General features: G+C 50.1%; 2 protein-coding genes across 2 annotated transcripts; both read right to left on the reverse strand.

The window, feature by feature from the left end:
* Positions 1-235: 235 nt before the first annotated feature.
* Positions 236-4,977, reverse strand: MIND_01178000 (uncharacterized protein; the record flags this gene model as incomplete). Its single annotated transcript, XM_037368295.1, has 8 exons — positions 236-511; positions 561-785; positions 831-975; positions 1,398-1,673; positions 1,719-1,847; positions 2,676-4,307; positions 4,480-4,865; positions 4,918-4,977. The coding sequence occupies 8 exons, from the start codon at positions 4,975-4,977 to the stop codon at positions 236-238; spliced, it is 3,129 nt and encodes a 1,042-aa protein (XP_037215221.1).
* A 10,202-nt stretch (positions 4,978-15,179) lies between these two features.
* Positions 15,180-17,355, reverse strand: MIND_01178100 (ULP-PROTEASE domain-containing protein; the record flags this gene model as incomplete). Its single annotated transcript, XM_037368296.1, has 11 exons — positions 15,180-15,437; positions 15,484-15,582; positions 15,631-15,695; positions 15,740-15,774; positions 15,826-16,095; positions 16,139-16,228; positions 16,277-16,372; positions 16,422-16,949; positions 17,001-17,115; positions 17,162-17,285; positions 17,329-17,355. 11 exons carry the CDS (start codon positions 17,353-17,355, stop codon positions 15,180-15,182), a joined length of 1,707 nt encoding a protein of 568 aa, XP_037215222.1.
* Positions 17,356-25,725: the final 8,370 nt, after the last annotated feature.

Here is a 25,725-nt window from a genome sequence, read left to right on the forward strand (position 1 = left end):
TCAGGGATATGAGAAAGGGGCGGTCCCGTATTTGCATGCTTCTCTAGTTAGTTTCCTGAATTTGTGCGATGGGTAAGACAAACGTGTGATGGGGTGTCTCTGTTGTCAAGACGCTTTGCCGGATGTTCAATGTAATCGCTACCTTCATCTTCTTCTCTAAGGCGCTTGGCTCGTAACTCCTCGTTGGACATGGATATTGATTGGTTGGACGCTACTTAGCAAGTCAATAATCAAGCTAAGAGTTGAAGGAGCCACTAACGATGGTCGTTATCCTCCATAATTTCCAGGGAATACCACTCCATTGCCATAGCAGTTGGAATCCAATTGGGTCCATGAGCCACTGGCACAACCCTTTGAGGTGTTGGAAGTGTTGGGAGGCCTTGAGCTTGTGAAAAAGCAAGGCCGGATGAAACTCTCCTGCCGCTGAGGCAAACACTAGCTTCCACACAACGTCTTCCAGCTTCCATAGGAGGGAATTGGGGGAGCTGCGGTACTGTACTATTCTCTGCAACTGTAAAATGAAGTCAATGGAAACAGGTTAAATGAGCATGAAGACACACATCAAATGTTGCGGCATCCGTAGTAAGACTCGTATGACTACCAGTGAGATCACGGTCGTCATTTAAGATGATTAAGATGGTTGAACCCAGCGCTAGTGATAGCGGGCCTGAAAAGCCGTCATGAATACGGGAAATACTCCAATCTTTTGGAACAGGCATGCCAAGTCTGTTGTGAAACTTGACCAGGCTGGCTTGGACACCGTCTCGATCCAGCAAGTTTGTTCCCTGAGCGAAATCAGACGCATCGAGAAAGTTAACAGACCCGCTCACCTCGCTTATGACATAATATGCGAAGACTAAAAAGACGCCATTGATGGTCCGTTGAGCACCTTTTGCCTTGGGCGGCGCCTCTAAGGCTCGGAGGAAGTGCAGTGAGTTGATTTGACTGTGGTCGGTAGGGTTTTGAAATTCGGCGCTTTTTACATGAGCGGTTTTTATATTCTTCGACTTTTGTACGATTGCCTGTTCGACGCGGTCAAAGGAGTCCATTGCTCCTCTCGCAATATCTAGAAGAGAATAGCCAATCTACCAAGTCTCATCAGCGCACAAGTAGATATGAAAGGCAGATTGTACGAACATGACTCAGCCGATCTACGAGGGAATCAATGCTCGAACTCAGCGGTGGACCTAATATCTGTTCCAATTTGGGTTGCTTGCGGTCATCCAAGTAGTGCTCTGCGGTTTCTCCCAGATCGATGTTGCACCGAGAACCTCCAAATTCGAGCTGAACGTCGAGGATGAGCCCAGCGAGGGTGACGTGATGAAAAGGCAGGCGATGTTTTTTTGCCATTGTGGGCGACCAATAATCGGTCTTCGTCTTGCCGGTGGAGGACGTACTTGGAGATATCCGTCCAGGCTGATGAAAAGACCCTAGACGCTTCAAAAGCCTTGATGAGGCGCAAGGCCCCTTCTGGGTCAAGATGTTCTGGGAGCTTTTCGGTTATTCGGGGGTTGAGCAACCGACTGGTGAGCCAGTGTCTGAAGGTAATGCCCCGCTCCCCCAACAAAACTTGGAGTGCTGTTTCTGGCTGGTGCTCCATCCTAGGCCCAGCTAGGGCGGGTCGGGTGGGATACGCCGGCACTGACGTTTGGCTGAGTTGATCCAAATAGGCGCTTCAAACGATGAGCATATGGCAGTGAAAGAGGACGACCACGTACCTTGATTGGACAACGAATATTTGGAGTCGTGCTCGCCGATAGGAGTTGTGCCGAGTACTAGAGACTGGGCCGCTGTATGCAGCTGGCACCAGTAGGAGTGCGTTGATGAAGTCGAGTCTGATCTGGAGCCTGAGAAAGCCTAAAAGTGTGAATCACTGAATGATTTGGGTTGAAAATTGGTACAAAATCACACGGAGAATCGGCGCCTAATATGGCGAAGATCAGGGACCTAAATACCTATCGGCCGATCGGCGGCAAGGAAACGATACATTCAGACGTGTCAAAAAGTCCTACGAGCACAACAAATACACTACAATGAGATGTAACGGTGCAGATACTCTCGGCTAACTGTATCTAGAGCATGAGTGGTACGCAGCGACGTGGGGAAAAATCGAATTTTGGATTTCCATGTTGTCTGAGTCCACAACTCTTCCACTTTGTATGCTTCCATCACTGCAAGCCGCTCCGTGAACCAACGCTCACAGTTAGGAGACCACCAGCCAACATGCAGACCAGAATTGAAGAAGGCGCTTTGTTGCGGCCACCAGGAAACCCGTGCAACCATATGCTTGCCCACCACATTATCAACCTGATCTATAACCTAAGTGAGAAAAGAATCAAGATGGGACTAGAAACGCACTGGAAAGTTGGACAGAATAAACACCACAGATAAGATCCTCTTCTTGCTGAGTCAAACGCTGGTAATATACAGGACGTGCCACGCCATCTCGATCGCGGACTCTGGCCCCAGCAGACCGACTATCAGCATCATCCAGGAGCAAACCGTCCAGAGGTTCACTGATGACGAGTCGAGCAATGCGAGCAATGATACCGCCTGCTTGAAGGGCCAGCACACCCCGCGGAGAATGCAGAAATCGATCGCGCAGCGTGACATAGGCATCAAAATCCACTCTCGTCGGGCGATAGGATTGGCGGCGAAATCCCAGACGAAAGCACCTTGGCATCGCAGGCTGGATTTGGTGGGTGGGTCCTTCAATACCAGCATAAAACTCAGTCCCAAGCAAACCAAACTCCTCGGCGATCTCTTCGAAGGATGAGAATTGCATCCTTAGGATATGGAGGACAGAGCTCGCATTGAAGAGTATAATTCTCCGAGGGTCTCCGCTGCGCATCTTGATTATGAAGACATGCGTCTCGTATAGTTCTGCCTTGACTTGGAAGAAGTACTGCACATCGACACAACGATTCTGCCAAAGTAGGTCTGGCTCCGATAACAAATCCATGAGCTCTGGTTGGATGGTCCTCAAGGACTTCTGGGTGCGAATAGACTCAAGTAATGCCCTAACACCTTCTTTTGGAGACCCAGCCAAATCATCCCCTAGAGCGTTGAGCGCTGTTTTTTCGGTCGTCTTATTGGCATAGGAGCCATCGTGGTCTGTGTAACCAAAGCGAATTTGAAGCATGGATGTAGCGAAGTCCTTGGTAACTGGGCCGCCTTGCAGAGTGATGCGGTCCGGACTTGTTGGCTTGGACTTGTCGGCTGCATAATATTCAGCAATATTATCAAGCGCGGCATTCCCATTACTGAGTAGAGCAACAATGCGGGTAGGAAGCCCCTGAGGGAGATTAGGAAAGCCGTCGTCGTTGCTTTGGGATTGAGCCTCCTCAACAGCGTTGGAACTTGATGGGGCTTCGGCCATTTCGGTGTCCTCATTCCCACCGCCCAAGTAGTCCCAGTACCCATCTTGGAAACATGCCGGGTCCTCGCTAGCTGGAATTTGGGGGCAAAGATCCCACTGATTGGAAAAGCTATCATAGATCCGTTGATTTGGAGAGAATGTATCCCACGAGTCAATTGCGAAATCGCGGTTGATTGGGCGGCGAATGAAAACTTCATCGTTGTTTGTATCTTCCCAGATAAAAACTCGTGCAGACGCATTTCTACCTGGTGGCCCACCGCCCGCAGCATGGGCCTCTCGTTGAAGGCGGCTTTTCTTCTTCTCTGGGCTTTCGCGTGCCTCTGTGCGCTCGTTGGCACGTTGACGGCGTGCGAGGAAGTCTACAATGGTTTCTCCCTGGCGTTGACCGCTACCGGGATCAACAGGGACAGCTTGCGGAACAGGAGGAGGCAAGGGAGGATCTGCACGAATTGTGCAACGTAATAGAGGAGCTTGTGGAGCTTCAGGACGGTAGTCCGGATTAGGAAGAACACCGAACAGGCGAATTGTGGAGTCGATGAAAACCCATTCGACAGTGGGATTGGGCTCTGGTAACGCACGAAATTGATCTAAATCGCCATGGTAAATCTCGAGACGATATGCACGAATGGAAGGCAGATTGCTGAATTGGAGACCGCTTGTAGTGCCAAGTTTGAAGTACAATGGCACGGAGAGCTTGAATTTGAGGATGAGCGTAAAGAACCAGTCTATTCGAGTGAATTCGGCCAGAGAAGTCGTAAGATCTATTATGCCGCCCACTGGCGCGGAGACACATTCCGTTACAGCATCTTCCAAAGCATCCCACAGTTGAGGTTCCAAGTTGACTGCTTGAAACAAGGTTTCACGCCATTTTGGTTGTTTCGTCGCGTCAAAGGCATCTGATCGTTCAAATCCATCGAGGGCAAGCATTCTAATCGAGATGCCAGCAAGAAGGGGAAGAAAGGCGTCGAGAGTTGGCAACAGCTTGAGTCAACTCCTCTAAAGAGTCGTAGGTTTTTGAGTAGCCGAAACAGATTGGGAAGTTATGAATGATGCCTCGATATTCACCAGGACATAGTTGGCGATGTTTCGAGTCTACCCACCGGAAGACATTCAGCAGAAACCCCTCGAGTTTAAGCCATTGATCAGTGGTTTTCTCGGGGAGCCGTACACGCTCCCAGGTCTTGTTGGAGTATACAGGGATACTGACGCGTTGTGAAGGAAGGATGCGCCTGTTGACATCAAGACATTCGAATAGTGGACCCTTGAAGATATGATAACGAGGTAGGAGAAGGAGATGGGGCATATTGAGGTTTGCCCAGCTGGTGCAATGAATCTCCCCCATCATGGTCTTTGCTGATTTCGGCATGGAAGAGTGTTTCGGGGAGGGGATGTTTTGCATGAAATTCCTGTCCCCGTTGAATGCGACGAAGGCAGCACCGTCATGGCGAAAGAGGCCGGTGAAAGCACTGGATTCGTGGTAGCTTGCCTAGATGCACTGGTGAGAAAATCTGGGAGATATCAAGCTGTCGGACACTCACTTGTTGTCGCTCACGTTCGTCTAGTGAGCTGAGCGGGACAAGCCGTAATGACGGAGCCATGATTTCGACGGTCGGAGGCGTTGGCGGTACACACCCGGCGAGATCGTGGAAGCAGTGGCGGCAAACAACCTGTGAGCTTGATGAAGGAGCAGCCTGACGTATGCGTCTAGGTCTGCAGAGTTCTTGGTCGCTATTCTGTCGGAGTTGAAGTCTGGATGTTCGTTAGCGCAGGTCAGCCGACAACAAGGTGAACGGACATTGAGAGGTGGGCGGTACGGATCGTTTGCTGTCAGAGGCTCAACGTATGCGTTTGAGAACTCCGGTGTGGTGGATGCGAGAGTGGATCGACGTCCTTGAAGTTTGGGAAAAGAATGTCGGCGCGGCGTGTCACATCATGGCCGTGACACGAGTGACGCCGACGGCGATACCTGAACTTGACTTGAACCTTCAAGATCCATAAGACTGGAGCCAGCTGCATACAGCGGCACAGTCTTAAACTCCGAGTCCCTTAGCATAATCTGCGATGGCCTGGAACTGGAGTCAACCGTGACACAATCGTCTTCGCTGCTGAGCTCTTACTGCCTCAAACCATTTTTGGAGCTCAGTCACTCGCTCTCACTACCCGCTATCCGTAAATCACTTCGTTTATCTTCCAAGAGTATCAAGTAACTGATAATTCAAGTCATACGATCAGTTGCCGCGACAAACAACGCCGAAGGTTTCTGGGGAATCTTCAAGCTCTCTCAATTGCTTGACAGTGCAAGACTGAAGCCAACGCTGGTCATACAGACACTTTGGTAGTCCCTTGGGAGGTTGCCACGTCCCGTAATCCTTGCCGCGAGCGCGTGGGACGCGTGGAAGTCCCTGCATGAATATCTTCAATTCGAGACATCTCGTTGTCGATAATCTGCATCAAATTAGCCACGGAGGGCTCACGCCGAATCCAGAGTTTGATGACGAATATCTTCGTCTCCTGCTCCTCGACAAACAAGTCCCGTTTTCCTGTCCCAGTTTCTTCAGTAATCTTCACGTTTCCAGACCGTTGGCTCCATCTTCCTCTTCTGTTGCAAAACGCCGCTGGTATGTCTACATGCTTTCACGTCAGCAAGGAACTCCTCTGAAATTATTAGGCACATACTCTGTTCTGGCCGTTAACCCTCTTGGAACGCAATCGGCGTTCTGTGAGAACAACTTGAGCCCGAAGTCGCGCTTGTGTTGAAACAAATTCCAATCACCTCCGATCCTCTCGAGCTGCTCGCGCAAGAGAAGCTCAGAAACTGGCGTTGAATCAATTCCTTGCCAACGCAATTGGCTCCCTCAGCGTCATCGGCAATCGCGTCATTCTTAATTCTCTGCATCTGAACATTCCAAGCCGAATGCAAGTACTACCCTGGCCCGAAGTCCCACTGAGCAAGACCAATTGACATGACGATACTCGGCTCATCTTCTGGCTCTTCCGCAAACCGCTTGACGTTTTCGGATGACGCGGGAGTGCGAGAGGTCCGAACGCCTTGTCCAACGAGAGCTGCTCGACAATCCTCAGAATACCGTCGACATCGACATCAAGTGTATTAGCGACATTAAGCAGCGCCGATATGTTGCTGGCCGGACCAGTAGCTCCCTTAGAAATCGGAGTCGGCGCAGATTCGGGAATGGGAGCAGGATTTAGAGGAAGCTCGGCCCCTGCCGTGCCGCTATTCTTCAGCATGTCCATGCTGATATGTCCTCGACGTCGGGCGTAGATTTAGTTGGGTAGCCTGGCGTGAAGCGGAGTTGACTTTCTCGGACGTGCAGAATCACATTTCAATCATCAACTTAGCTTCTTGGACCTCCGCATTCAGATCCTCGATATTGGGTCTGCTGCGCCGCCATGACTGTCTGAGCCTGATCGAGCGATGGGTGTAAGTTCCGAGCATCAAAGAAGGGTGAAAGGTGGAGATGGATAGTACGGTCTTAATCCACGCGTAATGGAAAAGGGACGTGTTCAAACTCGAAAGCGAGATGGAGAATGGGGAAGGAGGGTTTAGTATGCGCGTTGGAAAAGGACGAGTTGGAACAGGAAAGTTTGGTGGGGAGCGCAGGGAAGATGAGCTAGCGATTCTTATTGTGCCCATTACGCACCAGCTGTACTAAGATATTACAAATAAAATATCAATTCCAGGCCACCTGTTTTGCGGGGTTTGCTGGTGTGTCCCCCTTCATGGTGCTGGTGCCAGTTGCATACAGCGGCCTAGCCCAGCTGTTCGTAGGACTCGAGGTCGGCGTCAAAAATCATGTCTTAACCCAGGCTGACCGCTGTCACTCAATGGCCCCAAAGCGTGCTGCTCAACTTCTGAAATCTCTGGGTACGCGAAGGATTGGCCCGAATGCTTTGACTTATCACCAGTCTGTCTGTATATTGGTAGGTTTTGCGCAAGCTGCCATCACTAATATCAGACACTGTATTTCGATGTCTTCCCTATGAGAACCGCCTCTCTTCGCACTTTGAACGACATGAGGCGGCTTTGCGTACAATTGAGACATTGCGCTGGGTGTCTTGTAGCCGTATTCGTTTCACACGCGCTCGGTAATCCATGCCGTCCACTCTCCCTTCGTCTGGTCTAGCGCAACAATAACCACCGTCACATGTTATCGCAACCACCGATACGATGTAAACATTGAAGACGATGGATTTCGTTATTGCCCAGAAACGAGCTTAGACGTACTGAGCATCCTTGCACGAAGTGGCCTGTGGACATTCCCCCAGCGAACTTGGCCACGGTGCTTCCTAAACAAAATCAGTAGAGACATTGGTGGTGTTTTGAAGTGCAATCGTTCTATTGATTTTGAGCACTGAAATCAAGTAGAGATACAAACCGACAGCCCATAGGCAGACGACACAGAAAACAGAGGATTGAAAAGAGTGGTGAGCCTGTGCTTCGAGTTGGTTTTTTTGAAATGGCCGATGAGCGACGAGCATTGAGACTTGGGACTGACAGAGCTGAGCACCGTCACGACGCTGCACAGCGGTTGCAAGATCGCAAAGCCTCTACAGCATAGGACGCCTGACGGAGGTGGTGGAAGGAGAAGATGAGGTTTGATGGGATAGCACGTGCTGGTCAATGTCGACGAGGATTGCGCGAGTACGTGTCGGACCCGCTCGCGACGCGACTTTGAGCTCAAGTTCAGAGCTGGATGCAATCTGAGGCGAGAAATAGGTAGATACATGCGGCCCGCTATATGCTGCCCAGTCTCCACGCAAAAACGCGTCGGACAATCAGTAAGAGCGCCGCCAGGTAGCAAAATCAAGTCTTGATTGGAAAGAAAGGCATAGATTGTCCAAGTGGAAGTGATACAAGCAGAAGGTAAGAGTAGTGGACAAGAGATTACTCGTATGAATCGAATTCACCGTGGTACGTGAGATAGAAAAAGCGTCCCATAACGATGACTGCAAAGGCACGGAAATAATTGTTGGTGAAAAGGAAGGCGAGAAGGCCCATGCAGCCAATAAAGTAGATCCAGCCTTCCATGGGGTCAAAGGGTACGTCTAGCTTAAATTCTAACAGCGGGGATGAGCAACGAACAAATGAGCAAGTCAAAAACGCACTGTGCACATGTACAACGAGCATGGTATGGGGAGTATCCGGTATTTCGGTGAAAGGAGACACGAAACGTCGTTGGAGGCATTGCTTAGCAAGGCGTTGAGTTGGTTCGGTGGGTGGTTGGGATGATAGTGGTTGGTTAGGGAGCGATAGAGTGCGCTGGGAGTTTAAGAATGTTTTGCACAAAGAGACTGTCTCCCAACTGTCTTCTTTGTGCGGGCAGCGAGAACCCTGCCAACGCCCGAAGGCAGACAGACAAAGGGATCATGCAGGGTACTGTCACAGATAGAAAAAAACACGATGCATGTGTCCTATAGGTTGCGAGGGTGGTGACGACGGGTGAAGACGAGAGACACAGATTGAGATGACTGTGTAGTGTACGACGCTGCGCAGTGGTTGCACGACAGGGAGAACCTTGGCCGCTGTGTACGACACTTGACGGTGGGGAAGAAGACGAAGGCGTGGTTTGATGAAATCACACGTGTGCTCCCACGGGTACTAACCCAGGCTAGCGGGTAGCGGGTCGCGGGTCGCGGGTCGCGGGTTGCGGGTTGCGGGTTGCCCATCAAATCTTACCCTCGAGGGTGGAACTGAGAAAGGTCAGCGAGTGTCATTGCAGAGCAAAGGATGCACTGACCTGATCATAGGTCATGGTTTCCACGGTCGTCCAAGTAGCGCGACTATTTTATTCCTCTAGTTGATAACGCGGCGGTAGAGCTGTAAATTCCTGCAGGCCAGAAGGAGAAGTGAGCCCGAGCATAAGCAGCTTGATTGTTGATACTGAAAGTAAGTGTTGAGAGACGGGAATAGAACAATGGTGTTGAAAACTCACCTCCAGCGTATCGCTAGCGCACGCGACAGAAGGAATCAGGACAACCCCATCTCAGCAGTTGGAAAACGCCACCACGCGTCTGGCGCAAACACCTGCGAGAAGAATGAGTTTTGACAAGACAAGAAAATTGACGCAGAAAGTGCTTACATAAGCACGCGGAGATTCCAGGCGCATTTTCGACCACGATAGATTCCGACTTCAAGTTGGGATGTTGTTCAGTGTAAGTTGACGCTTGATCACAAATTCGACTCCGCCAATAACGTAGACATTATTGTCGCGTTCAAGTCCAGAACTTGAATTGAGCGCCGACTCCGACTACTAACGGTGTCGCACAACGACTGGGCCTTGGAGTCGGTGGAGCTAATTTTCCGCGGCGTTTCTTGCTTACGGCCTACCCGGAAGCAAAAGAAAGCTGCGATGACTGCCGAAATGACCGCAAGCCCTCCGATTACCCCACCAGCGATGGCTCCCGATGAACATTGGATGAGGAAGAATGGCCTGATGAATTTCCACGTTCGAGGAGATGAGTTTGTTGGTGAAGAAGGCGATGGTGCTTGTAGACAGAACGAATGTGATGGGCCTTGTAGGCGGAAATGTAGCAATTAGCGGGGCCCAGAGGTGACATTGGCCGAGGGCCAGGTGAAGGTGGCGTCAAGTAAGTCAGAGACTCAAATTTGCATCGTCAAGAACTCGGGGTCGGGCTTCTGTGTCCGCTCACTGCTAACACTCTGAGATTGCGTAGAAGTTTTTGAAGGAGCTAGAGCTTGGGTGACTCCCGTATTTGTGATTGGAATGTAGAGGGTTGTGGTTGTCTACTGAAGCGCCGCCAAACATGACGCAAGAGAAGTTCGCCAGGTAGAAAAGCGTTGTCGATCCTTGGTTTGAGAGCGGGGAAGACGACAACGAAGTCTTTCGTCCAGATTGTCGTCGTGGTGGAATATTCCTACAGCATTATTGGTCAGACGACGGAGATGGACTGGACTAGCGACTCAACTGCTGGCGCAGGAGAAGCCCGAGCTCAGGCCGGGTTATGTACCAGGGAGAGGCTTATTGAGGCTGTTGCGGTCGGTGAGAGGCTCGGCGTATGCGCCTGAGACCTCATGTGGTTGCTGTTCGGGATGGCGGGCGGGGGGGAGAGAAATGATGCTGAGAGGTCACGGTCGTGTGACACACGACCGTGACCCCTCTCAGCACACGTCCTTCTCCTAGGCCTTCGATCTCGCATACGGTGATGGTGCCAGCTGCATACAGCGGTCCAGCCTAAGGCTTAAGGACCCACCAGCTCATCACCGCGGTCGGCTATCTGATCAACAATTTCAAGTATCGACAGACTGACGACAGTGGATTACATGATTGGAGGCGTTGTAGCCAATCACGTAAGCAACGACCGCAGACACCACAACCAATTTTTTTGGCCTTCCGTCCATTATAACTTGCTATTCAAACCTCAAACCAGACTTTTCTATGCCGACTCGATGGCTGCTTGTCGAACTCAAGAACTGCTACACCGGTGCTAAAACTCAAGTATGTTGGCGGGTTGTCGCTCTTACTGATTGTCCAGAGCGTCTTTGGCGTGGAGACTGGGCAGCATATACCGGGCTGCATATGTCTACCTATCCATCGCCTCAGATTGCATCCAGCCCCGAACTTGAGCTCAAAGTCGCGTCGCCAGTGGGTCCGACATGTACTATCAAACCTCTTCTTCTCCTTCATCAGGCGTCCTACGCTGCGGAGGTCTTCCGGTCTTGCCGCTCCCAACGGCTAATCAACACCCGGGCCCAGATAAATGCGTCTTGCGTGCGCTTGAAGGCACGGCGGTACTCGTCATTTCCACTCGACTCACTGCAGCATGGAATCAGAAGGCGCATAAGACGGGTAAATGGTCACGAAGGGATGTGATTTGGAGAGAAAACAAGTTTCTCGGGCGCTGATGTGGTGCGCATTCACCGGCGCTTGGAATCAGCGGTCGCAAACAGAACGCTCCAGTCTTGGTAGTCGCAAAAAGTGGTTGAATGCTCCGATTTGGCAGGAAATCAAACAAACACCGATGCAGGTGAACCTCCTTCGTCTCACTTTTGATGGTTCCTACTAAGATTGATAATTCGCTCAAGTTTACAGGCCCTACACCACAAGCTTGTTTGCATTGGCACTACTTGTGAGCGCTTACAGGAGGAGCTTAATCAAGATGAGAAGGAGCAGGATGGCCCTTCAGCAAAGAAGAGTCTCAAGTGTAAACAAACGGAATGTATCCTGTCTGACGATGTTAATGACAAGAATTCTCCCATTTTCGAGCGCAAAATCAGATCAATACTACTGATGTGGAATCCAAGGCTTGATTCTACACACCAGTACAGTAGACGACTTAAGCCTAGCTGTTTCTGTAGAATTGATTGTAGGCGCCGCATGTGTTTTTGTCCCAAGACCAAACCGCCAATTTTCAAGTTTCGCACCATATGGTTTGGTAGTCTTTCAAGTCTTATCCCGCACCAACGTAGGACTCATTCGGTGACCATTTACAGACCCGCGCCCGCTTTTATTTGATCGAAGGCTGGAATGAGTGGGAGTTGTCGTCAGCGGCTATGAATATCTCCCAAAAGATACAGACCTTCTGATTACGGACTGGCTTTTGTTTTCATGAACCGGGTTCGTGGCGGCGGGGTGGACGGCCGCTTTTTGCTGGATTAGCTATGGTTAGCCATCAACATATTAGCACACAAGTCGCACAACGATTTGTCGCCAGAATACTGCAGTTCAACCGCCAGCCAGGCGCGAGAATTGCGTGGTGTCAAGACACGATTTTGACGCTGCGTCTGGCGGTTTTTGAGTCCTGCGAGCAGCCATCATTGAGATCCATAGAATATAGGTGCATTTTGACTTGGATTTGGGGGTCAGAGAGTAATCAGGAACTCGGTTGCTTACGTGATTGGCGACAACACCTCCAATCATGTAATCCGCTGTCGATACTTGAAATTGTTGGACAGATAGCCAGCCGCGGTGATGAGCTGGTAGTCCTTAGGCCTTAGGCTGAACCGCTGTATGCAGCTGGCACCAGCACCATGAACATGGGAGATCGAAGCAGAAGGACAGACTAGGACGCGTGCTGTCACAAATTTGAATCAGGTGTGACTCGACCTCTCTCCGCGCCCGCCATTCCGGACACCAACCACATGAGGTCTCAGGCGCATACGCCAAGCCTCCCAGCGACCGCCACGGCCCACCATGCCTCTCCCATGTGCATATCCGAACTGAGCTCGCTGGCTCCTTCCGCAACTTATGGCTTCTACTCTATCTGGACGCTTCATGACTCGCCAATGTCAACGGTCTTCAACGCAGTCATACACGGGTAGGAGGGGAGTAAAGCGATGTTACGGGGCTGCAACAGTAGTCCTGTTCATAAATCGTACTTCCTCTCTCTCTCCAACTACATCGGCGATTGACAACACCGTCACTTCTAATAGCGAATAACACTTATGTATGGCCTTCCAACCTCCTTCCCCTTGCCTTGAGCTTCCTTCTCCGCATATTGTCCGCGTTGAGCTCCTCGAGTTTGCCTCTCCGCGTATTGTCCATACTCAGTGCCGGCTAGGCCTGGCACTCGAACGTAGGGCACAATCAAGTTTTGGACAACGGCTGCAAGGAATCCCAACACCATCAAGGGCCAAAATACTCGGTCCATAAACAGAGTATACCAAACTGTTCGTGACCTTTTGAACAGGATGATGTCTTCCTTGCCTTCGATCATACGACTTTTTGCGGCGAAAATGGTGGAAACCCCTTTGACATCTGCAACCTAGCGAAAGCATTGACCTATCGTTCGAATACTTATACGGAGGCAAATACTCACAGCGACAGCCTGGACCCATTCACCAGATTTTGCGACGGCAATCGTTTGCTCCCTTTCACCCGTGTTATAGTCAAATACATACACTTTGCCGTGATCACTTCCGGAGACAACTGTGGCACCTTGGTCGGCCCAGCGAATTTGATAGGGTCGAAACCATTCGCGTGTGTGCGGGACGTTGAGAGTTTGAGTACGAACGTCATCCGAATATCGGTATATGACCGGGCCAGATCTCATGTCCCCTAGCGCGTACACGCTGTTGTTGGAAGCAAGGAATCCGCTAAACAGCGCCTCAGTTCCGTTCAACCAGCGAACTATTACTTACATCCCTGCACCCACATCCCATATTTTCTTAATGTCGCCAGTGGCACCTTCCAACACTGAACTTTTGGGGAGGTGAGAGGTGACCAACTTTTAAATTTTGACTTACACACGGCCAGGCGTCACAGAACCATAAACGATTATTCCCCGCTCCGCTTCATTTGCGTTGTTGCTGAAATCAATCGCTCCTGGAGCGACTATCTTGACAGTGAAAAGGTGAGTGCTTTGCCACTTTCCCTCTTTGGGTGCATATATGGTCCAACAATGAACGCGGTCTTGTCGACACCGAAGGCTAAGCGGTTATTAACTGGTTCGTAAGCCAGACAGGTGATCTCAGCAGAGTCCTCCATCGCCATCATGAATACTTCTTCAAATTGCTAGCAAGGAGTCAGTCGAGGAAACGAAGCTATCACTGACGCACTCCTTGTGGATTGTGACGCCAGGCAGAGACAAAACCATTCTGGGTCCCAAACCATAGGATTTCGTCGACTTGGTCTATCTGACGGACCCATAGCAGAGAACACGAAGGACCGCGTTCCCCAGGCGGCGCAGGCCGAGAAATCTCCATCGTGGTGGAAGTATCCCAAACCCGAGTCCCTTCAAACCCTAGGCCAGGTCAATACACATCGCCTGGAAAGGTGTGCCGCTGTCGTACCTGCAGTCGCTAGATACTTGCCGTTAGATGAGGTCTCAAGGCACATAATGCCCCCGCCATGCTTGATGGTGCCCTGTTTGGTGTAGGGTGTACGGCCGAAGATAGGTCCAAACATGAGAGCCTGAGGGCCAAGATGTTACTGTTACGGCTGCAGCTGTACAAGCACCTCCTACCTGTCTTTGTGTAAGGTCGTGAAAGGAAGAAAGATGAGTGTCACGCACTGATCGCTTGCACGTGCTCGTCACATTACGCGTGCATACCAACACTTTGTATGTGGGATTGATAAGGCTGCTTTTTGCCTCTGAGCAGGCCAGTGTCAACGATAACTGTTGATGGTGGGTAACGGGAGACCCGTCGCAGTACTGTGTCGGGGTGGGCCCGAAATCGCTCCGGGAACTGGAACTCGAAAGCGCCAAGGCAAAGATGCCCCACGCGACGCAAACCCTCTGAGTGACCGAGGGAGTCGGACCACCCAAAAGCCGCGTGGGCAAAACGCGGCCAGCAGAGGCGCGTCCAGTGTCGTTGTAGACAAGACGCGTCGAGTAACGCTCATGTGCTAGCCTGCTGCTGCTAGCTTGCACTACTAGTAAACTGCTGAGTTGTGAATAGTTAACTGGAGTTGAGTCTAGTCTAGTTTTCCCTCCCCTTTCCCTCCTCTGGTTCCTTCCCGCCTTCTTTTGCACCGCTTTTCACTAACGAGCGGCGCCAGGTGGCCACCAGAAACTCGCAGAATCTACATAGAACCTTTTGCTCTTCTGGTGTCTTGATTGAAAACTAGCCTGTTTCGTCATAGCTCATGATTAGATAGGATGGAGCAGATGTATAATATGACTCTTTCCCGAAGGCAATGACTTCTCCTAGTTTAAGACATCAATTCACACATCTTCGCTGGTGTCATAGGGGATATTACCCGCCAGTTAACTCGAAGCATGATTGATAATAAGGCAACGAATACTGAGTGCAACGAAAAAAAAACAAGTTGTAATTTTTTACTATCTCTCAGCAAGTGTATTTCATCTGTCCATAGCACAATTATTGAGTAGTGTGAAAATGAGGCGCCGCCCCATGTGGCTCGACCGACGCAGTTCCCATAACATCACTATCATTCTCAGAAGAGTAGCTAACGGCCGCAGAGTCCCATTGCTTCTTGAGCTCATTGACGACGCTCTCTCTTTTCCATTTGATTGACAGGTCTTTGATCTTGGACCTGAGCGTTTCGCGCATGTCCGCGATTCCTTTCACTTTCCAGTCCGCCCGCCGATCCGCCTCAGGATATGCGCTGGTCCTGGTCTTTGCAAATCAGAATGGGCAGACTAGGGTCGGAACAAACACCCACCCTTATTATGTTGGCATATTTGTCGGGATCCTCGAAGAAGGTCTGGACGAAATGAAGAAGGTAAAGACCGCAATCGCAGGAGTTGGGCTGCTGTGGAACCTAAACATAAACAATGAGCAGCCATCATACCTACAAAAGTTAACGAACCAGCGCATGTTTGTATACTGCCTGGCTTAACCCAGTCTCTGGGATATTCTTCTTGGCCAATGCTTCTTGCCGCAGATAATTACCCAGAAGGCTTCCCACCTTGAATGACTTGACCCCAGGGAGTCAAGAGTAAAAATATAGGTGCTAACAAATTGTGAGGTATTTTCTCACTGTACTGCACGATAGCAACCATACCTCTGTTGATTTCCAACATGTTCGGTCGAGAAATCTACCTCCATAGGCTCGTCCACATCCAGATCATCCAATAGCGAGAGTGGCTGCCAGTGCGACCCGATATTGATATCCTCAAAGGTAGACTTCTCTGATATAGTTGTTGCTTTCAAGCTGGAATCTGGTCTTCGCATTCTTGATTCGCTGTAAGACGAAGGTGATGCTTTGATGTATGGCGGTTCTGGCCTCAAGACACATTCTGGGTGGTATATGATAGCAAGATACCAGTGAAGACTAGATTCGTTACCAGTCAGGAATGAATTTGAAAGATACCAACTTTTCATTTATAGGAACAATAAGGTATTTCTTCTTGAAGAGGTCGAACTTGGCGGTCCATTTAGCAACACTAGCGTAGCTTTCCTGTAGCCTGTGACTGGAATCATGAGACAGAACCATTATCTATATTCAAACGCACTCCCGCTGTTCTAATTTCTTGTAGAAAAACGAGCTGAAAATGTGGATCTCCTTCGCTAATTTCGCATCATCCTGCTCAAGCCGGTGCATCCAGAGCCTAGTCTTATAATGAGCAGTGAATCAAATAACCGTCAAAGAGACATTACTTGAGACTAAACTCGATGAGAGTGTCGTTGAGAAGGCCATTAGGTTGAAGGCGTATCAGGTCGCCCTTTGTGATGCTAATAGCCCCAGTCTGGCCAGAAGGATAAACGAGGATAGTCTGAAAGCCAGATATCAGCAGGTTTCCAAAGCATATTTTATGGGCGTAACACTTTGGAATCGGGATCGGATGCGATTTGATCGCCGAACTCAGACTCCCCTGTCGAATTTGGTGGGGACGCAATTTTGAGATAGCTTCAGAGTTGTTATGACTCTGGGCACCAATGACGCAGCTGGTCTGTGAGACAGAAAGGCGAGCATCGGGCTCCAGATAAACGACGGAGGATAGTTGCCCCGATTCTTGAGCTGGGGGTTTTAAGATCTTGTCCACCGAAAGGTGATCGTTCCATCCTCCCAGCTCGTCGTCGGATTCGTCCTCCTCATTCCGTATTACAGCTAAATCAACGCCCTTAATCCTCTCAGCATTGCGCGTTTGTATCGTTTTCCATACACTTTCGACGGCCATACCGACGCTATTTGACAGGTGGGAAATTTTGGGATTTCAAAGACGTAGAAAGACTCACCGCATTACACTTTTCTTGTCAACCAGCCGTTTCATCCATACCATAAATTCTTCATACTGGCCTCGAAAAGGCTTCCCCAAATTGACGGCAATTGTAACTTTGTCTCGGGATGCTCCTGTGAGAGTAAATATGATTAAAGCAGACAATTGCCTCATACAGACCTGGTGTGACTGGGAATATCTCCCTGAGATCTGTGGTCGCAAAGCGCTGGAGATCGCTGTTACGTCGCCTTGAGTATCGGCTGAGGATGAAAACTTGGTCGGAGGTTTCGTCAAACTCCATGTACTAGCTTGGGATTAACGGAGACAATTGTGATATTGAGGCGCACCTTGAGGTTGGCTGCCTCGGAAGACATGAAAATCTTGTCAGTGCGGGTGGCCTTTTGTGAAGGTCCTTCACTGGACTTGAGGGTCAATTTATTTCTCCCCCAGGCCAGATGATATGGCGGAGTGAGCCGAAAACCATCTATGTAGCCGTCCTTGATTGCCAGGAACTTTTTTCGTAGCGTTTGAGGGGAAAGTTTTCGCTGTCTCGCTGGTGTCTGATCCATTGGATTTCTTGCTTTTTGAGAGCAGGGTATCATCGAGTGCGTGAATGGTATTGCCGTTCGACAGGGCAGCCATTGTCGTTGAGTGCGCGCAGCCCTGAGCGACTGTAAGTAGTCACATTGTGATCAATAATTCGTCACAGTACTGGGAATGACGTCGATCGCTCTCCTGTCGGTCATCTCCGACTATAACAACGCAACTCTGCCACTTTCTCGGAATATTTGGTGAAGGCCGCTCCGGGAAAACCAAAATGGAGAGAGGCAACAAGGGAAAAGACTGCAAGAGCGATTTTGACGGGTGTCGTTGGGTTGAGTGTGCAAGACTTAAGCTGCATGGAGAGGATGGAGATACTTAAGAGGCTGCTAATACCCGCACGTCGGTGATCAAGGCGTTCGGTAGTTCTCGCTCCGTATTGTCTTCTTACTCCGAGTCGTATAGTGACCACGGGTCTCTCAAATGAATCTCCGTAATAATCATAGCCAGACTCTGAATCCACCCGCCAACAGGCAGCTGGCTGAGCTGGGGCATTCGACACGTAACGTGACCTGAGCCGGCTGCTCAAGTATGTACAACCCAAAGATTGGTTTTGTCAAAGAGTTTGGGCACGATATGGATATCGACCCAACTTTACCCGTTCCTTCCGAAAAGCCAGTTCGAGTAGCCTGGTTGGTTTCGAATGCGGATGTTTTGCTGGAAGTGCATGAGCGCGGCAATTGGGAAGTATATTTAACCTTGAATCAGCACATTAAAGGAACACACCCGCATGTTGAACGAATCCAAGATGACTTCATATTCCTGCCTGATATGTCTTCCTCCTTATCGCCAGCCCGGGAAAGAGTCTCGGATTCCGCCTCCATTCCCTTTCACTGCGGATGCGCTTTTGCCGTATGCCAAGCTATGGAAAAGTATGAAGTATTGCAAAGAATCGTCTCATAGTTACCAAAAAGATGGGCTCAGCAGAAACGGACGCTTATGAATGGCAAGGGAAGGGTGAAATGTATATTGCATTGCTTGAAGGGTACTGTAACAGGAATTTACGGCGCAGGAGGGCGTGCATCCCAGAGTTGGTCGCTTGTCCGAATTTGGGGGATTGGTTGGTTCAGAAAAAACTTAATTCTTGACCGAGTTCGGACCGGGAAGGGGACATCGATCATACGGCATAAGCTTGTGACAGATATATTTAAGCAATCGGTTTGAGTTGGGTGGAGGAATATAACCGTCGAGCCTCTAAGCATTGGAATTAGGTTTACCAGAGTCTCTTACCTGTGAGCCTGGAGAGCAATATTCGCCCAAGTCGTGCTTGACAGTATATGGTGACATGTCGAACGAAAATCGTTTTAGAAGAGCTATGAGAGCGCATATCTTATGCCTATGAGATACGTAAGATATCGGCCAAGATTTGGGGGGGGGGCTACCTTCGCCTCTATTCCAAATTTGGCAGTACTTGTCGAGCTTGTTTGAGACTTTAGAGACCGCCTCTCAAATCTTTCCCGAGACATCATCAGTGGATGTTAGGAGGTGAGTGTCGAGTTGGTGCGGATCGCATGTGCTCAAGCTACTATTTTGAAGTGGGCATTGAAGCTGTCGCCATTCCGGGCACTCTAGGAATCGCAGTCGAGAGACACAAACAAGGCTGGTACGTTTTGTTGCGGTAAGTGAGCCAATGTTGATTGGAATCAACGGAAATCTACCGCCAGTTCCTTGCGGGTGTCGCGGATATATTGAGCGAATTGTCGAGGATATGCTGGTGTGTCAATCGTGCGTTCCGTAACTTGATCCTGTGCTCGAGCAGCCATCTCCATCATATCGACGAGTGTTTCCTTCAGCCAGATGAGTTTTGGGAAACAGATCACGTAGCGCCAGCTGAACAAGTCTATCGTTGCTGAATCGTTGCTAAGATGACAGAGAGCGGTGGCGCCATGTTGAGTCCTCAACAGCTACACCATCCAGCGTCGTTTGTTTCATCTTCGCGGCCTCCCGGCGCTGGGCAGCGTCACTTGGTAGCATCGATATGAATCCAGTATCTTCACAAAACTTGAGGTATTTAGGCTGCCGCTTCTTCGTCAGCGAGATGCCAGATAGAGGAAATAACTTACTCGATGATTCGTCTCGAGAAAGAGTCGTTCTGGTTTTCTTCGTAATTCTGGAGCCATTCAAGCCACATGTTATCCCAGACAGCAAGGACGCACCGGTATGGAATGCAGTCGAAGTGGGTATTTTTCTTCCCACCGTCCATCGGAGTCGGAATCGGCTTCAGCATGGACACGAACAGTCGTGTTTCCTGCGTCGTTTGAGGATATTGGTTTGCCAGCCTTCATTCGTGCCGAGAAGTGTGCTGTTCTATTCATCCACATGGAGGAACGCGTCTGAAGGGGAGAAATTTGTTGGACGGCTGCTGGGAAGGGGTGAAGACATCTAGGATCGATATTTGTTCTTGGCTGTGTGGGGGGTCGGGCCGCAAGGATTAGGGATGAACTAGGCGGGGCGTTGGGGTTTTCAGTTGGGATGCTTGTCGAGCCGCCACATCGATTTGCTAAAGGGAGAGATAGAGGATATTCCTAAAGCATTATTCAAGGTTGGTCAGACAGCGGAGATGGACTGGACTGGCAGCTCAACTGCTGGCGCAGGAGAAGCCCGAACTTGTTGGGGCTGGGGCTGTTGCGATCGGTGAGAGGCTCGGCGTATGCGCCTGAGACCTTATGTGGTTGCTGTCCGGAATGGCGAGAGAAATGTGGGACAGCAATTGTGACAGCATGTAAATGAAATGTGTGACAGCACGCGTCCTTCTCCTTCGATCTCAGCTGGTGCCAGCTGCATACAGCGGCCCAGCCTAAGGACCCACCAGCTCATTCTCGCAACTTTCTCACCGCGGCCGACTATCCGTCCAACAATTTCGAGCATTGACGGCGGATTATACACGTTGTAGCCAATCACGTAAGCAACCGAGCTACGTCCCCAAAATCCAAGTCAAACTGCACCTGTCTTCTGTGGATCTCAACGATGGCTGCTCATAGGACTCCAGAACCGCCAGACTTGGCGCTAAAAATTGTGTCTTGGCCCAGACGACGACCGCGCAATCGCTCGAAGGCTGGCATGTGAAGTACAGTATTCTCAAGAACGGCTAGCGTGGGCTTTGGGTTATCATCGGTACCGTTCGGAGGGCACCGCAAAATCGTCACGACATAAGGTCTCTCTCATTCCAGCCTTCGGTTAAACAAACACGAGCACGCGGTCTGGCGATGGTCACTGAATGTCCGAGTCAGGATGGGTCCTACGTCGAGTTTCCAACTGATCAAGACGCCGAGGCGCATAACTTGTAGTCAGTCTCGTGAGTTTTTGACGAACCACACTGACTGATCATAATGATGTACAGAAAACTCGGTCGCAAACCCGCATGAACACTGAATTGTCTGGCATCAAACCCGATTGCTAGCGCTGAGCGGAAACCATTATATTCAGGCAACTTCACAGAGAATCCGGTCTGCGAAACCAGTTGAGTAGTCCTCAGGCTGTCCTTGACTACGATATAGACTGATTTTGTCAAGTTTCCGTCACCAATCGGAAATCACCGCAATCCAGTAAATAACGCTCCAGATCATGTGTGTAGTTATTTTCAACAGCACTATTTTCCCCCTTGATTGACTAATCTCAGAACATTGGTGATTCCAACGATGGAGAGACGGAGTCCCAAATCCACTCTTCTAAGGAAGAATCACATCAATCCAGGGTCAGTCTCTGGAAGGAAGGATATATATCCACACGCAATGTAATGCCTACCATACATCAATGTAGAAGCCAAATAACGAAAACAAAAAGACTGGAGCGTTCTGTTTTGCGACCGCTGATTCCAAGCGTCGGTGAATGCGCACCACATCAGCGCCCGAGAAACTTGTTTTCTCTCCAAATCACATCCCTTCGTGACCATTTACCCGTCTTATGCGCCTTCTGATTCCATGCTGCAGTGAGTCGAGTGGAAATGACGAGTACCGCCGTGCCTTCAAGCGCACGCAAGACGCATTTATCTGGGCCCGGGTGTTGATTAGCCGTTGGGAGCGGCAAGACCGGAAGACCTCCGCAGCGTAGGACGCCTGATGAAGGAGAAGAAGAGGTTTGATAGTACATGTCGGACCCACTGGCGACGCGACTTTGAGCTCAAGTTCGGGGCTGGATGCAATCTGAGGCGATGGATAGGTAGACATATGCAGCCCGGTATATGCTGCCCAGTCTCCACGCCAAAGACGCGTCGGACAATCAGTAAGAGCGACAACCCGCCAACATACTTGAGTTTTAGCACCGGTGTAGCAGTTCTTGAGTTCGACAAGCAGCCATCGAGTCGGCATAGAAAAGTCTGGTTTGAGGTTTGAATAGCAAGTTATAATGGACGGAAGGCCAAAAAAATTGGTTGTGGTGTCTGCGGTCGTTGCTTACGTGATTGGCTACAACGCCTCCAATCATGTAATCCACTGTCGTCAGTCTGTCGATACTTGAAATTGTTGATCAGATAGCCGACCCGCGGTGATGAGCTGGTGGGTCCTTAAGCCTTAGGCTGGACCGCTGTATGCAGCTGGCACCATCACCGTATGCGAGATCGAAGGCCTAGGAGAAGGACGTGTGCTGAGAGGGGTCACGGTCGTGTGTCCACACGACCGTGACCTCTCTCAGCATCATTCTCTCCCGCCCCGCCCGCCATCCCGAACAGCAACCACATGAGGTCTCAGGCGCATACGCCGAGCCTCTCACCGACCGCAACAGCCTCAATAAGCCTCTCCCTGGTACATAACCCGGCCTGAGCTCGGGCTTCTCCTGCGCCAGCAGTTGAGTCGCTAGTCCAGTCCATCTCCGTCGTCTGACCAATAATGCTGTAGGAATATTCCACCACGACGACAATCTGGACGAAAGACTTCGTTGTCGTCTTCCCCGCTCTCAAACCAAGGATCGACAACGCTTTTCTACCTGGCGAACTTCTCTTGCGTCATGTTTGGCGGCGCTTCAGTAGACAACCACAACCCTCTACATTCCAATCACAAATACGGGAGTCACCCAAGCTCTAGCTCCTTCAAAAACTTCTACGCAATCTCAGAGTGTTAGCAGTGAGCGGACACAGAAGCCCGACCCCGAGTTCTTGACGATGCAAATTTGAGTCTCTGACTTACTTGACGCCACCTTCACCTGGCCCTCGGCCAATGTCACCTCTGGGCCCCGCTAATTGCTACATTTCCGCCTACAAGGCCCATCACATTCGTTCTGTCTACAAGCACCATCGCCTTCTTCACCAACAAACTCATCTCCTCGAACGTGGAAATTCATCAGGCCATTCTTCCTCATCCAATGTTCATCGGGAGCCATCGCTGGTGGGGTAATCGGAGGGCTTGCGGTCATTTCGGCAGTCATCGCAGCTTTCTTTTGCTTCCGGGTAGGCCGTAAGCAAGAAACGCTCGCGCAAATTAGCTCCACCGACTCCAAGGCCCAGTCGTTGTGCGACACCGTTAGTAGTCGGAGTCGGCGCTCAATTCAAGTTCTGGACTTGAACGCGACAATAATGTCTACGTTATTGGCGGAGTCGAATTTGTGATCAAGCGTCAACTTACACTGAACAACATCCCAACTTGAAGTCGGAATCTATCGTGGTCGAAAATGCGCCTGGAATCTCCGCGCGTGCTTATGTAAGCACTTTCTGCGTCAATTTTCTTGTCTTGTCAAAACTCATTCTTCTCGCAGGTGTTTTGCGCCAGACGCGGGGCGTTTTCCAACTGCTGAGATGGGGTTGTCCTGATTCCTTCTGTCGCGTGCGCTAGCGATACGCTGGAGGTGAGTTTTCAACACCATTGTTCTATTCCCGTCTCTCAACACTTACTTTCAGTATCAACAATCAAGCTGCTTATGCTCGGGCTCACTTCTCCTTCTGGCCTGCAGGAATTTACAACTCTACCCCGCGTTATCAACTAGAGGAATAAAATAGTCGCTACTTGTTCGACCGTGGAAACCATGACCTATGATCAGGTCAGTGCATCCTTTGCTCTGCAATGACACTCGCTGACCTTTCTCAGTTCCACCCTCGAGGGTAAGATTTGATGGGTAACCCGCAACCCGCAACCCGCTACCCGCTAGCCTGGATTAGTACCCGTGGTGTGATTTCATCAAACCACGCCTTCGTCTTCTTCCCCACCGTCAAGTGTCGTACACAGCGGCCAAGGTTCTCCCTGTCGTGCAACCACTGCGCAGCGTCGTACACTGCACAGTCATCTCAATCTGTGTCTCTCGTCTTCACCCGTCGTCACCACCCTCGCAACCTATAGGACACATGCATCGTGTTGCTTCATTTTCAAGCTGGGAGTAGCTAGCTGACATGGAGGTGCAGTTGCCAGTTGCATCCTTTTTTGGTGTTGGGCATTGCTCTGGTAGCTCTGTTGTTTCGCAATGCGTGCTGCAGAGGATGTTAGGAGTGGTCAAAAATTTAGGATCGAAGTGCGTTGATACGTGAGAATTGCTGAGATTGATGGCTGACTACATGATATGACGTTCAAAGCAACCGGACCGACTTCTCCGCTGTCTCTTTGAGGTTCCTTTGAGGTTGCGGTCCAAAACTTACCTCCACACACAACCCTCACCTATGCATCCCTTCCCTCACCTGGATATCAATACGCCCAGCGTATGTCATGTAAAATTTGAGGCCCTCTCAGTTTGACAATGCATATAGGTTGTTGACAAACGAAGTCAAAGCCCTTCAGTGGGGAACCCACTTCAATGGCATAGGCGCCAGACAGGTGCTAACCCTCCGCGAATCCAGCGCACCCGATGCCCAATGTGATCCTCAAGTGGGCCCCAATTTTGCGGACCACCAGAGGCAACCGTATACGCACACTCTCCGTGTAGTTTTGAAGCATGGAAGCAAACAAGACCACTTCATCATCTTTGTCAAACGAGGGCATGACTCCCTTCGTAGACCCAGCCTGACACGCAACAAAAGTCTTGATTTGTGGGGAGATCTTGTTGTAATGCGCCTCAGCGCCAAGCATAAGAACACGGTGGTCAACATGCGAGGAAAGAAGGACGTTCCTCTGGTCAAATATGTTGTGCAACAGTGTGTACACCGCTATAGTTCTAGGTCATATGGACAACCTCATTTACAGGAATCTTGCAACTCTTCAGTCTTTTCAGTTGCTCTATGCCCGACCTCTCTGCCGTCAAACTGTTATTCTTCGCCGTAGTAGGGCTTTCTTTTAGATACAACGAGTCTTGTTGCAACATGTTATAACTCTACTTTAAACTCACTCTCCATTCTTAGCCTCATGCCTTGTGAAAGCTCGTGACCACGTTTCAAAGAAACAAAGAAACAAAGGTTTGGCAGCGCAGCTCACTCTTGACCTACAACCACCATGTCTCCTTCTCCTTCTCCCCCTCCCAATCCTGCTGTTGGACAACGCCGCCCGACGCAATGATGAAGACAAAGAAGGGCATGAAGGTCGCAATATAAAGCTCAGACCTGCCAATGACGAGGCTGCTGTGTTACCAACAGCCACAGAGAGCTACATAGCGGAGCTCAAAGCCCTTGTTCAAACCGCCCAATCGCAATTGGATGCAGAGAAGGTTAGAGTGCAAAAGCTTCTCAAAACAAACGAGCACATTCTCAAGGTACGCAAACTCTTTTGTTGCTCACATGCATCTATCTGTTAACCTAGTTCCCAGGCCATGGACCAGCAGAAGGGGCAATATCAAGAGCAGCTAGATAAGGCTAGAGCAACTGCGAAGTTCTATGAAAAGGAAACAAACAGGTTACAAGACTTGGTTGAGGGCTACATCACCGATGTTAAACGGCTTCGAGAGGAATTGGTACGTAACTGCATTTATTTATGTATTGGGTAGAGCTAACCATAAGCACAGGACGAAGCCCTTCTCAAGGCTGACATTCAAGTAGGCCACTCACAGGATTTAGAAGCAGAGATAGAGAAATTGAAGAAAGAGCATCAGCAAGGGTTGCAGAAAGAAAGGGTGCGTCTGAATTATCTACAGTCAATAACAGTTCGCTTATCATCAACCTATAGTCCCAGAAAGAAATCCAGCTAGCTGCGCTTGCTGGCAAACTTCCACCCCAACAGACAGTGGTTTCCTTAGGAACCACACAAAGTGCTGTTGCTGCTGCACACCAGAAGGGCGGTACAAGCAGCACCTGGCGCTTC

Source organism: Mycena indigotica, assembly GCF_014461135.1.
Source record: "Mycena indigotica strain 171206Taipei chromosome Unknown Mind.scaff0011, whole genome shotgun sequence".
Classification (NCBI taxonomy): Eukaryota; Fungi; Basidiomycota; class Agaricomycetes; order Agaricales; family Mycenaceae; genus Mycena; species Mycena indigotica.